Source organism: Sceloporus occidentalis, unplaced genomic scaffold (genome assembly GCF_023333645.1).
Source record: "Sceloporus occidentalis isolate IW3139 unplaced genomic scaffold, rSceOcc1.0.p SCAF_8, whole genome shotgun sequence".
Taxonomy (NCBI): Eukaryota; Metazoa; Chordata; class Lepidosauria; order Squamata; family Phrynosomatidae; genus Sceloporus; species Sceloporus occidentalis.
The window spans coordinates 16,242,494-16,254,771 of record NW_028316988.1 but is presented as its reverse complement, the minus strand read 5'-3'; the positions used below and the strand labels follow the sequence as shown (position 1 = coordinate 16,254,771).

Sequence of the window (12,278 nt, the reverse complement as noted above, 5' to 3'; positions counted from 1 at the left end):
AATTGATCCCTGGAGTTGCAGTCCAGAGCAATAGTAAGAAAAGAGCCAGAGTGGTGTAACAGTTTGAATGTTGGCCTTGGACACTGGGAGACCAGCGTTCAAATCCCTGCTCAGCGATGGAAACTTACTGGGTGACTGTGAGCACATCACACTCTCTCAGCCTCAGAGGAAGGCAAACCTTCTCTGAACCAGTTCTGCCAAGAAAACCTTGCAATCGCGTGGCCATAAGACACACAAAACCACAGCGAGGAAAGAGCTGTTGCCGTCGTTGTGTTGAACTTTTCAAAAGCACCTGCGCAGGAACCAGGGCACTTGGATTAGAGGGACGATTAACTGGATCTCGCAGGGCTGTCTCCTCTCTTCTTGAAATAATAATAAGAAACAGATTGCGTCCTGCGTAACAGCAAGATCGGTTATCGCACCAACAGCTCTATGAAACATCTCCGGCAATTAATTTGGCAAACCTGGCCGCCCTCGATTCTGAAATGATAAAAAGCTCCCAAGGCATTAGAAGTCTTAGAAACATCGTCCCAAGAACACCTGCGGAAGGACAACCTGATCTTCGAAGCATTATCTCTGCAAAGTCAAACACAAATGAAAACGCTTGCCATTGGTTTCCCATTGCTTGGGGTGGATTAGCCGGCAGCTGCTCTCGGAAGGCCTTCTCGGGCCAAAGGAGCCGAAATGTTTTCTGTTGCAGATAAGAGAAAGCTTGCAAGGATCAAGAAGAGCGAAGCAGATGGGCAAGTCTTAGGACGGTCCTATCAACAAGATGCGGGACTGACCTCTTCCTACATGTATCATGTTTGTGGTATTATATTGTCAGTCCTTTGGGATGGACTTGGGTGGTTTCCAACTGATGGCAAGATTTGCTCAGAGGAGGTTTGCCATGGCCTTCCCCTGAGGCTGAGAGAGTGTGACTTTGCCCAAGGTCACCCACTGGGTTTCAGGAATCGAACCCTGGTCTCCAGAGTTGTGCTCAAACCACTACACCACCGGAGGCCTAAACCTTCAGTAATAATAATAATAATAATAATAATAATAATAATGTTTATTTATACCCCACCTTCCTCCCAGTACAGGGACATAGGACCGCTTCCAGCTATTTATCGCCTGGTGCTGCAGATGAAATGGATTTTGGTGTTTCTGTATGGTTTCTACTCCACTTGGAGATTTTGACTGGATGGATTTAAGGCTGCTTTCTACAAAATGAAGTTTCACTAATAATACAGTGGTCCCTTGGTATCCTCTAAGGTTTGGTTCCAGGATCCCTTGCGGATAACAAATTCTGCGGATGCTCAAGTCCCATTAAATGCAATGGCACTCTTTGGAATTTATATGGTTGTTGTCGTGTGGCTTTAAGTCATTTCTGATTCATGGTGACCCTATCCTGGGGTTTTCTTGGCAAGATTGGTTCAGAGGAGGTGTGCCGTTGCCTTCCCCTGAGGCTGAGAGAGTGTGACTTGCCCAGAGTCACCCGGTGGGTTTCATGGCTGAGCTGGAAACTGAACCCTGGTCTCCAGAGTCGTACTCCGACACTCAAACCACTACACCACTTTGGGTCTCAGTATGTATATACTGAGGGCAGTTAAACTGGTGCCAAACCGGATCAGTCCTGCAGTGCAGACGCAGCCTGGGTTTCTTTCTTTTGTTTCAACCTCTTTCTCAAAGGGGAATTTTTGCAGCCGCATTTCCTGCCTCTGCAGAAACTTCATTTCTCTTTCTCTCTCTGCATCTGAAAAGGGTTTGGGTTTTGTTTTTATTAACAAAATTCAGCACCAGGGCAGAGGAAAAGCAAGAGGAGGAGAAGGCTAGGAAGAGGGAAAGAGGCTCAGCAAAGGCAGCCTTCTTTCCCTTTTGTTGCAAAGGAGAGCAGAAAAAGCAGAGTGCAGCAGGGCGTTTGCACAACATCTGCAGCAGATGCGGCATGGCTGAGAGATGCGGCAGTGGAAGCCAAGAAACCGGGGTCCCCCCTCCATCATCTTCTGCTGGGGAAGGGAACAAGGTGCCTTTGGGGGACCCACAGAGCCCTGGCCAGGCCTTGCCGGAGTCCCAATGGCCTTGCAGCCGATGCAAAGAAGAGACGAAGGAAGGATGCTTACAAAGCCAGGATTGCAGCGCTTGCCTGCCTTTGATTGCAAGGTGAGCGCGAGACTAGAGCATCCCCGGGCAGAAAGAGTCACGTGACACCTGGGTCTCTCAAGAGAGATGGAATGAATGATGGATAGAGGGATGGAGGGATGGATGGATGGGTGGGAAAGGCCGGGTAGCAGATGTCCTATCTGCAGGGGAGGAGTAGGCACTGCAAAATGTGGGACATGCCAGAAAATAATAATAATAATAATAATAATAATAATAGATAATGTAGAGAGATCTTGTAGTACCTTTGAGACTAAACGAAATGGGCAGCACGAGCTTTTGTACACTTCAGTCTGCTTCCTCTGATGCAATAATTGATGATGATGATGATGATGATGATGATGCAGGACCCTCCCGAATCAAAGCTACAAGCCTTCCTAGGACTCTCCATTCATTGCAGAGGGGTTTCTTTACAGCTGTGACATATCCCCTGTATACTGTGTACTCGGAATCGTGGATTTTGATATGACCTGTTGAGGGTAAAACTTAAGAATGAATGGATAGATGATGGATGGAGGGATGAATGAAGGGATGGAAGGATGAAGGAATGAATGAATGGGTGGGAAAAGCAGGGTGACAGATGTCCTAACTGCAGGGGAGGACCAGGCATTGCAAAATGTGGGACATGCCACATAATAATAATAATAATAATAATAATAGATGATGATGATGATGATGATGATGATGATGTAGTACCTTCCCAAATCATAGCTACAAGCCTTCCTAGGACTCTCAATTCATTGCAGAGGTGTTTTTTTTATAGCTATAACATACAGTCGCCCCTCCGTTTTCGTGGACTTGAGATTCGCGGTTTTGATGATTTGCGGAGGGGTGACCCATGTTAGAGTTAATGGCGCACATCGTGCCCATGAGCGCACGGCCATTCAAGCCTATCGGGCTTGAATATCAGTGGATTTCTGAATTTGTGGGGTGTCTGGAACCGATCCCCCACAAATTCGGAGGGAGGACTGTATACTGTCTATACTCAACTATAAGTCGGCCTCATGTATAAGTCGAGGGCAAGTTTTGGGGGCCAAAATTGTGGGTTTGGGTATGACCTGTGGATAAGTTGAGGGTAATACCTAGGCACATGTAACGATGGATTTGAAGGATGAAGTAAAGGAAAGCAATGCCAAAGAACTTTAAAAATCCCAGCAGGGAATAAGTATTTGCGCTCATACTAAAGGTTGGATGGATGAGAGAGTAGAAGGGGGTCAGTGCTCCCAGGGCAGATTAAACTCTTGCCTTTCACCATATATATATATATATATATATATATGTAAGTACTGTATTTTAATGTGCATATATGTATGTGTATATATGCACATTAAAATACAGTATCACATTAAAGTACATGCACATTAAAATACAATACTTACATTGACCTGCAGATAAGTCAACTCAGGGTTTTTTGGATCAATTTTAACCTAAAATTCTAGACTTATACATGAGTATATACAGTACTTATATAACATATATAACATCTAATATGGGGCAATTTAAGTTTCCCAGGGCTTTAACCCTTTAAAAGAAACACACACACACACATATATACATACATACAAGTATGAAAGCTAAACCTGTGAGAGTTTCTCTTTCGTCAGCAGAACAGCAGAAGTGTGACTTTGCCTAGAGATGCTTTCCGAAAGGCTGACTCAAAAAACAAAACCGAACATGTAGCTTGTAGGTTAGGGGGGAAAAACCAATGATGGCTTTAATATATATTGACATAAAAGCTAAATCCTAATTTAACAGGTGATATTTCAGATCACCTGTTGGCCATCTTATGCTGCAACCTCTTTCACATAGTTATTCCCAAGTGATGTATCTATAACCATCTGGGGCTAATGTGGCTTTGGAAAAGGGCAAATTCAGAACACTTCAGAATTCAAATTCCCCTTTCCTTTCCTCTTTTCCCTCCAGAAACAATCACAACCCAGTTTCTCAGAGCTGCAAGGAGGAGGAGAACTCAGGCAACGCGGATGCACAAAGCTTATCAGTTGCAAAGGTATGTCCTGAATGCGTACATATAAGAATGCAGTTTTCTTGGCAAGATTTGTTCAGAAGAGGTTGGCTATAGCCATGCTCTGAGGCTGAGAGAATGTGACTTGCCCCAGGTCCCCCAGTGGGTTTCCATGGCTGAGCTGGGAATCGAACCCTGATCTCTAGAGTCATGGTCCAATGCGCAAACCACTGCACAGATTTCTACATACAGGACCCCAAACTTGGTCTGCATCTGCACTGCAGAAATAATCCACTTTGACACCGCTGTAACTGCCATGGCTCAATGCTGTGGCATTCTGGGGTTTGTAATTTTGCAAGATATTTAGCCTTCTCGATCAGAGAGCTCCGGTGCCACAACAAACGACAGTTCCCAGAATTCGACAGCATTGAGCCATGGCAGTTCAAGCGGCGTCAAACTGGGTTAGTTCTGCAGTGTGGCTGCAGCCGTAGGGAGCCAGTTTGTGTCTCATTGCAAACATCTTTGCATCCTATGCTTCCCCAAATGCAGTAGTGCATAGAGAGACCTTTTGGCACCTTTGAGGCTAACTGAAAGAACGAAGTTGGCAACATGAGCTTTCGTAGACTTCAGTCTACTTCCTTCCATTTACTGAACTCTACGAAAGCTCCTGCTGCCCATTTCTTTCAGTTGGTCTCAAAGGTGCTGCAAGATCTATGTATTGATCCTACAGACTAACATGGCTATATCTGAATTTCCCAAATGCAATGAGACAAAGATTTGAGACCGTCGATGATAGAAAGCCCTGAGTTTGACGTCTTTTACATTCCCAAAGAAGTTGGACCTCGTTCGGCTCTTACTGGCCTTTTCCTCTAAAATCATAAACAAGCTTCTAAGCCAGCTGGAAAATTAACTGTAAGCACCAGACAAAGGTAGAAGTGTTCTAGTTGGAGCCGGGGATGCTTTCTCCTTGCTCGCTCTTTTTAATGGAGTGGATTCAGCATTTATTTTCAGTTTGGTTTCCAAGCAGCGGTTAAGTTCCCTACCTTTCTGGGGATAATTTATGACATCGAATACACCCCTCGGACCAAGTGCCTCTTTACTTTCGCTCGAAAAGGGACAGGCATGTAATGCAAGGAAGGCCGGTCCGCAATTGAGATCACGATAAACAGCCTGTATTGCCTATTAAATGGAGAGCGTGTTTGGCATGGGAGGCATCAGCCATAGAGAGGGTGCAGATGAGTTTGCCGTTACTGGAATTCATTAATGTTTCAAAGAACGGTGCTACTCACTGTCTGTTAAAAGCCATGTTGTTTTGGGCAGGGGATGAATAATGGCAAAAACACACTTCTATTCGCTAAAACCCTGGGCCCTGTTCAGAATCGAAGGAGAGAGACCTTTTGGATCCAAGCAACAGTCTGTTGATTCCATGATTTGTTTTTTCATTGACCAGATACGGCAGTATCCACTGGGATTTGGGTCCAGGACCCTCCGCGGGTACCAAAATCTGTGGATGCTCAAGTCCCATGATATACATTGGCACTGTAAAATGGTGTCCCTTAAACAAAGTGGGGGAATCAAGGTTTCCTGACCTATGGATTAAAGGTCTTGTTGTTGTTGTTGTGTGCCTTCAAGTCGTTTCCGACTTACGGTGACCCTAAGACAAACCTATCGTGGGGTTTTCTTGGCATGATTTGTTCCTAGAAGGTTTGTCACGGCCTTCCCCTGAGGCTGAGAGAATGTGACTTGCCAAAGGTCACCCAGTGGGTTTCATGGCCGAACTGGGAATTGAACCCCAATCCCCAGAGTCGCAGTCCAACACTAAAACCTCTGGCTGGCTCACAATGGTTAAAACATACACAAACTTTAAGTGCAATAAAGCTCTCAAGGGAAGAGAAGGCAACTTGAAAACAGGCTCTGTTAAAAAGAAGAATAAGAAATAAAAACATGTTATAATCTGTGAATTAAATGGTGTATCTCTCCCTCTCTCCTTATCTGTCCTGTTTGTTTCCAGGCTTTGAGTGATGCTGCCACTCCCAAGGAGATATTGGGATACGCTGTGCATTGTGGGATCCCAGGATGCAGATGGATGGACATCCCAAAGAATCTGGAAGTAAGAGATTGGCCATGTTTGCTACAGGATGGCAAATCAGAGAGTGATAGTCCAACAAAAAAGAGAAGAGCACCAGTTTGGAGTGTGGGGACCTTTCTATTTCTCTGGGACCTTATAGCCGTGATGGTGGATGTGGGATGGTGAATTCACTCTGGGTTTTAGCTTGAACTATCCAAGGTGTTGCACACCATTTTCATATATACTTTCAGCACCTTAGATAACTCCTTGGAAGTTGTGACTAAAATGCAAAGGGTATACATAGGAGCCACTAGCTGGTGGTGATGCTGCCCCATAACTGGAGCAGGGCTGTGGCTCTCAACATTTAGTCCATTGCTGTTCGTTGCAAATGTTTATTGCAACATTTAGTCCACTGCTTGCATATTGATAGACCAGTTAGATCCGAACCCCTTCCTCAAGCTTTATTGCATTGTGTATTTCACACAAACTGCCGCAACCTGGAACTGAATGTCTGTGCTTCTCTAGCCCTCTTTCGGCCATTCTTCCAATGCCAAGGCTGCTAAAAATACCCAGCTAGACAGAGGACAAGGAAGAAAAGAGAGGCTTTGGGTGAGGATAGAAAGCTATTGTTAAAAGGAGCTTTTTTGCCAGAAGCTTTGCTAACTGAGGTATGCCTGTATTGTATAGTATTGTATACACATATGGCTTTATCTTTGTATTTACTACAATGCCTGCATTGTATAGTATTATATGCACACATATATATGGGTGTATCTTTATTATACAATGCCTCCATTGTATAGTGTCGTATGCATATATGTATATGGGTTTATCTTTCTCTCCCACTCTCTGTGCATTTATGGTTATACACATACATGTGTCATAATCCATAATTCATGCTTGAAAAACTGCTGTCGCTGGTCCTCTCCTCAACAGAATCTTACAGTGGTGTCCACAAGGGAGGAAGCCTGTCGCTTTTCCAGGATCGGATGCTCCTTCAAGGTAATGCCACCACTTGGCATCTCTAAATATTTCATAGGAGGAGGAAATTAACCTTGGAAGAAATTGATCTTTGGGGTTATTTGTCCATTTATGGTTGCTTTGACCTGGGGTTGGATGAAGAGACCTGTTTGCCCTTGCCTCTTAGGGTAAGGGAGCATGAGTTGCCCAAGATCGCCCATTGGGTTTCCATGGCTGAGCAGGGAACTGAACCCTGGTCTCCAGAGCCGTAAGTCCAACACTCAAACCATGTATTGAGGGTGGTTTGGTCCTTTTAATCGTGGCCTATGTCTTCCCAACAGGGGACCACGGAAGACAGAAAAGTGCATGAAGCAGATGCCACTGGCCTCCATTTAAAGCTGCTTCTCAAACATGTGAAGCAACTAAAGGCACAGTTGTGCCCCACAGACGATGGGGTGAACACTTGGCTGACGGATGCCAAGGTTTTAACCAGCATCTGTTTTGATGTCATGCCTGAGAGGCCTTTGAAACCGGACTCTCTTTCTGATTTGCCTTTGTATGAAGAGGAGACACACCGGCAAATGCCTTTGAGGAGGGCACAGAGGGTCTCTTTACTGGAAAGCAAGCTGCAGGTGTTTGAAAACATTGCGTCCGTCCTGAGCAAAGAGATGGCCACTTCTCGCCAGAAGTTTGTGGCCCTTCGGGGACAGAGGGGTCTGGACCAGGATATGATCCGTGGCCTCGAATTGAAGGTAAACATCCAAAGGATCCAAATAAAATGATTTGCTCTTAGTAGCCTACGTGGGTCCAGTAGTGCTAAAACCTTGGTTCACCAGGTATTTTGAACTTCAGTTCCCAGAATCCCTAGCAGTTGGGCATAGTGGCTGGGGGGCTTCTGGGAGTGGAAGTCATCAACATATGGAGAATCAGAAGTTGAGAAGCCTCCTCTGAGGGTGCAGAGTTGTAGTTACGCTGCAAAAGGAGGGAAGTTATCTCTTGTTAAGCTACAGTCATTGTAATTATGTCTTAGTAATTGAAAAAAGGAATGAATTACAAGTAGGAGTGGCTGGTAGCTTCCCTAGGCCTATGTGTAGTTTAGTCTAAACATGGACCCCAGCACTATGGAAAGCTCAAAATCTAAGCCAAGCTGGGAATTGAACCCTGGTCTCCAGAGTTGTAGTCCAACGCTCAAACCACTCTGCCATGTTTTTATTTCTAAATTTGAGGAACAAACTCTGCCTCCTCTTTCCAAGATTGCTGATCTTCAGCGCTGCCTCGTCCAGAAGGATGCTGCCCTCAGCAAGCTGGAGGAGAGACTCCATTCATCCAAGCAAGCTTCCTACGATGGTACCTTTCTCTGGAAGATTACAGATGTCCACCACAAGTCCTATGAAGCTGTATGCGGGAAGATGCCCAGCTTCCAGTCCCCAGGTAAGCATCCACCTGTAGCTTGTTGTTGTTCTTGGGTGCCTTCAAGTCATTTCCAACTTATGGCGACCCTAAGGCAAACCCATCACTGGGTTTTCTGGGGCTGAGAGTATTTCGCTGGTATTGGACCTACCGTAAGCTTTGTCCATCCCTAACTGCTGAGCGGTGTCTTAACTTCAGTATCCTCCTTGTTTCCAGCTTTCTATACTTCCAGGTATGGTTACAAACTATGCATGAGGATTTACCTGAATGGGGAAGGGAGAGGCAAAGGATCACACGCCTCCCTCTTTCTGGTGCTGCTCAGAGGAGACTACGATGCTCTGCTCCAGTGGCCTTTTGCACAAAAGGTAAAAAGGGAAATGTCCTCCTTGCTGCAATTTTACATGCACAGCCTGTTTTTTCTTGCAGTGGGGTGTCCTGTGTCCTGGGACATCTTTGGACCCATGGCAGTCCTTGTGTCCAAACTTAGAGTGAACCATCCATAGTCAGCAGAATGATGGCTGGCATGTTCTGTGTCAATGGAGTGGCATTGCACCTTTAAAGAAGGCCCCCAAGACACTAAACTTTGTTTTGGCAATGGGGTTCAGCACATTTTATTGTCATATCTTGCACTAATTTGAACACATTTAAAAGGTTGCTGCTGTAGCGGGTTAGCTGAAACTTTTTAAAAAACTGAAACAGATGCCTATCTTGCTGTTGATCACTTTGTTAAATTTGTGGTTTTCTACGAAGCGGCACAATGGTTGCTGAACTGAACATTGTTTGTGTCTTAATAATTTGCACTGAAATGTGTGACGCACGGCCAGGCAGTTGTTTTTGCTCTTTACAATATGTTCCGTCTACTTGCTCTTTATGAAACAAATTGCATTTATAACCAATCCCCAGTGATTGGCCATTTAAAGGTTGGACGAAAACCTAGAGCAGCCAGTGTTGCCACCCCAAACCTTCTTTTGCTGCTGTTGTGTGCCTTCAAGTCATTTCTGAATTATGGTTGACCCGGCTAAGAAGAACCTAGCATGGGGTTTTCTTGGCAAGATTTGCTCAGAGGAGTTGGCCATTGCCTTCCTCTGAGGCCAAGAGCATGTGACTTGTGCAAGGTTACTCAGTAGGTTTCATGGCCAAGCTGGGAATCGAACCCTGGTCTCCAGAGTCATAGTCCGAACGCTCAAACCACTATGCCACACTGGCTCTCCAAGAATTCACTTTTGTTGTGCCAAAATAGGAAGGTGCGGTCTGCCCATGGGGGGAGATGTGTAGTTCTGCCCCCTTCGCCAGGAGAGGAAAACCTTTTGAATGAGAGCGGTCACTCGGTCCTGTCCCTAATCTCTGGAAAAGGCTTGCAGTGGATTTGAGTTTCACATTGTTTTGCTTGCTCTCAGTCTCTCCACCTCTCTTTCTTTTTCCATCTGGTGCCCTTGAAATGTGGGAACAGCGGGTTTTTGCTTATGGAACAAGCACCTGCCGTTGCAATGCATTTGTTTATGAATAATGTGGTGTGAGAGCTGCAATACACACTCCACAGCCGCGAAAAATGCACATACTCCAGAATCCAGCATAGGAGTTGTAGTCCTCCCTCCCAAGCATTGCATTTTTTTCTAAGCCCCATTTTAATTTGAAACCTGACCTATTCTCCTTTCTCAGGTCACGTTGATGCTGCTCAGTCAAAACAACACCGAACATCTTGTGAACATGCTCCAGCCAGATCCGGCATTGCCTTCCTTCCAGAGGCCAGTGGCAGATATGAACGAAGCCAGTGGCTTTCCAAAGTTCATCTCTTTGGCTAAATTGCAGTCACCAAAATATGCCTATATAAAAGAGGGCACCATTTTCCTCCGGTGCATCACCCAAACCTGTCCGTGAGTCTTCCTCCTGGTGGTTTGAAAGCCATGGCTGGTAGGAAAGCAAAACATTGGAACCATCTCAGAGCTTGGTCATGAATCCATTCGCTAATAGTCAAGACTGTATGAAAGAGCTGATACTGGTTGAGATGAAAACAGCAGTTGGCGGATATGGATCAAAAGAATTGGCAATGGTTTTGGACTCTCCATGGGAGCATGGCTATAGAGGGACTCTCACAACCAGTGCATGCACTTCCAAAATTGACCATACCAATATTGATAATGTTGCATGATCAAGAAGGTGGCTTTTCAGCTCCATCAGGGTAGATTTTGCCCCTGCAAAAGGCTTGGTTTGCCCTCCACAGTCATTCCTCACATTGAAAGGATACAGCTACCATACGAAACCATCTGCTTCGGGATGAACCTTGTGCTTCCAGCTTCCTTGCCTCTAATCTCCGTCTGTGTGTCACGAGTTAAGTTTCTAGTCCAGTGTGTGGAAGAAAGTTGTCTGTCTCGTTTTAATGTTTAGCTTAAAGGTTCCTTCCCTCTGCAAAGGAAAGTAAAGAGCGTATGCTGCAAGGTGACAAAAGTGCCACTTTTTGTCCACGTGCCATTCTTTTAAATGGTTGTAAATGCCAGGCTGCAAAGCCAAGAGGGGAGAGAAAAGTTGTGTTATATTTTTTGTCGGGGTTGCAACAAAAGTTATGTTTTGTTTGGGTTGTTGGGAGATGTCTAGTTCCAGGGTTAAGAAAGTGCAGCCCATGGGCCACATGTGTCCCTATCTTCTTCTTAGGGTTCCCACGGCCCCTGCTACCCACAAGCTTAGGCGGATTTTCCCTTACGCAGGAGGATCCAGACCTGATCCCTCGCATAAGGGGAGGGCCCGTCAGAAAGCCAAAGTGTCACTGTCTCAGCCACTCACATAACACATTTTTGGATTTTGGAGTACAGTATTTTGACTGTTGGATTCCTGGATAAGGGAAACTCAATCTGGACAAAAAAAAGATGTGTCAAAAAGGCACGCCTCTTTTCCGCAAAGGCGCCGTTGGCAGCAGCTAGTGGAACATCTTGGTTGAATGATTCTGGATCTAACACAAACCCTCACTTTGGGACTGCAGTGGGTTAAACCCCTTGGCTCTAGAAAAAGGAGTCATCATTCCTCCACTTTTGAAAGCTTGGCTAAGCCTGCGGCGTCGGGAAGATTTGTGCCAGGCCCATCTGGAATGCATTTGCGTGACGCTACATTTCCAGCACCCGCCGCTTTGCCAAAATTACTTTTCTAGGACTATGACCTCCAGAATCCTGGCCATATTAGCCATGAAATTCTAGGAATCATAGCCCCTTTTCCAATGTCTGTTCTGGTCTACCCTTGCTTTGGATTAGTCTCTGGCAAATCTCATAGGGTTTGAACACTTTAGACAGAGGCTGCATCCGCACTGCAGAAATAATCTGGTTTGACCCCCCCCCCCGAACTGTTGTGGCTCAATGCTATGGGATTCTGGGAACTGTCGTTTGTTGCGGCCCCAGTACAGTTCCCAAAATTCCACAGCGTTGAGCCATGGTAGTTCAAGTGGGGTCAAACCAAATTATTTCTGCAGTGCAGATGCAGCCAGAGATACAAGGAAATAACTTTCCAGGAATATTATTAACTACAATATACATCTCAACCTGGTTTCCAGACAATTTTAGTATATCAGCAGACTGGAACATGTGGCTCTTCTGTGTATTTTGACCTACAATGCCCATCAGTCTTGGTGAGCATGGCGAATGGTCAAGACCAATGGGAGATGCCATCCAAAAACACCCACAGAGGGTAAGAAATGAAGGGAATCAATAGCAGAATAACTACAATTTGGGTAGTGGCAAGACCGGTGCGAGGGCA

The 12,278-nt window shown here is 45.4% G+C and overlaps 1 protein-coding gene across 1 annotated transcript; it reads left to right on the top strand.

Moving 5' to 3' along the window:
* Positions 1-1,787: 1,787 nt before the first annotated feature.
* LOC149308041 (TNF receptor-associated factor 1-like) lies at positions 1,788-10,994 on the top strand. The gene is made up of 8 exons (XM_089536995.1): positions 1,788-2,142; positions 4,063-4,147; positions 6,114-6,212; positions 7,107-7,172; positions 7,472-7,882; positions 8,384-8,561; positions 8,757-8,905; positions 10,200-10,994. The coding sequence occupies exons 1-8, from the start codon at positions 1,928-1,930 to the stop codon at positions 10,416-10,418; spliced, it is 1,422 nt and encodes a 473-aa protein (XP_089393121.1). The 5' UTR covers positions 1,788-1,927; the 3' UTR covers positions 10,419-10,994.
* The last annotated feature ends 1,284 nt before the right edge of the window (positions 10,995-12,278 follow it).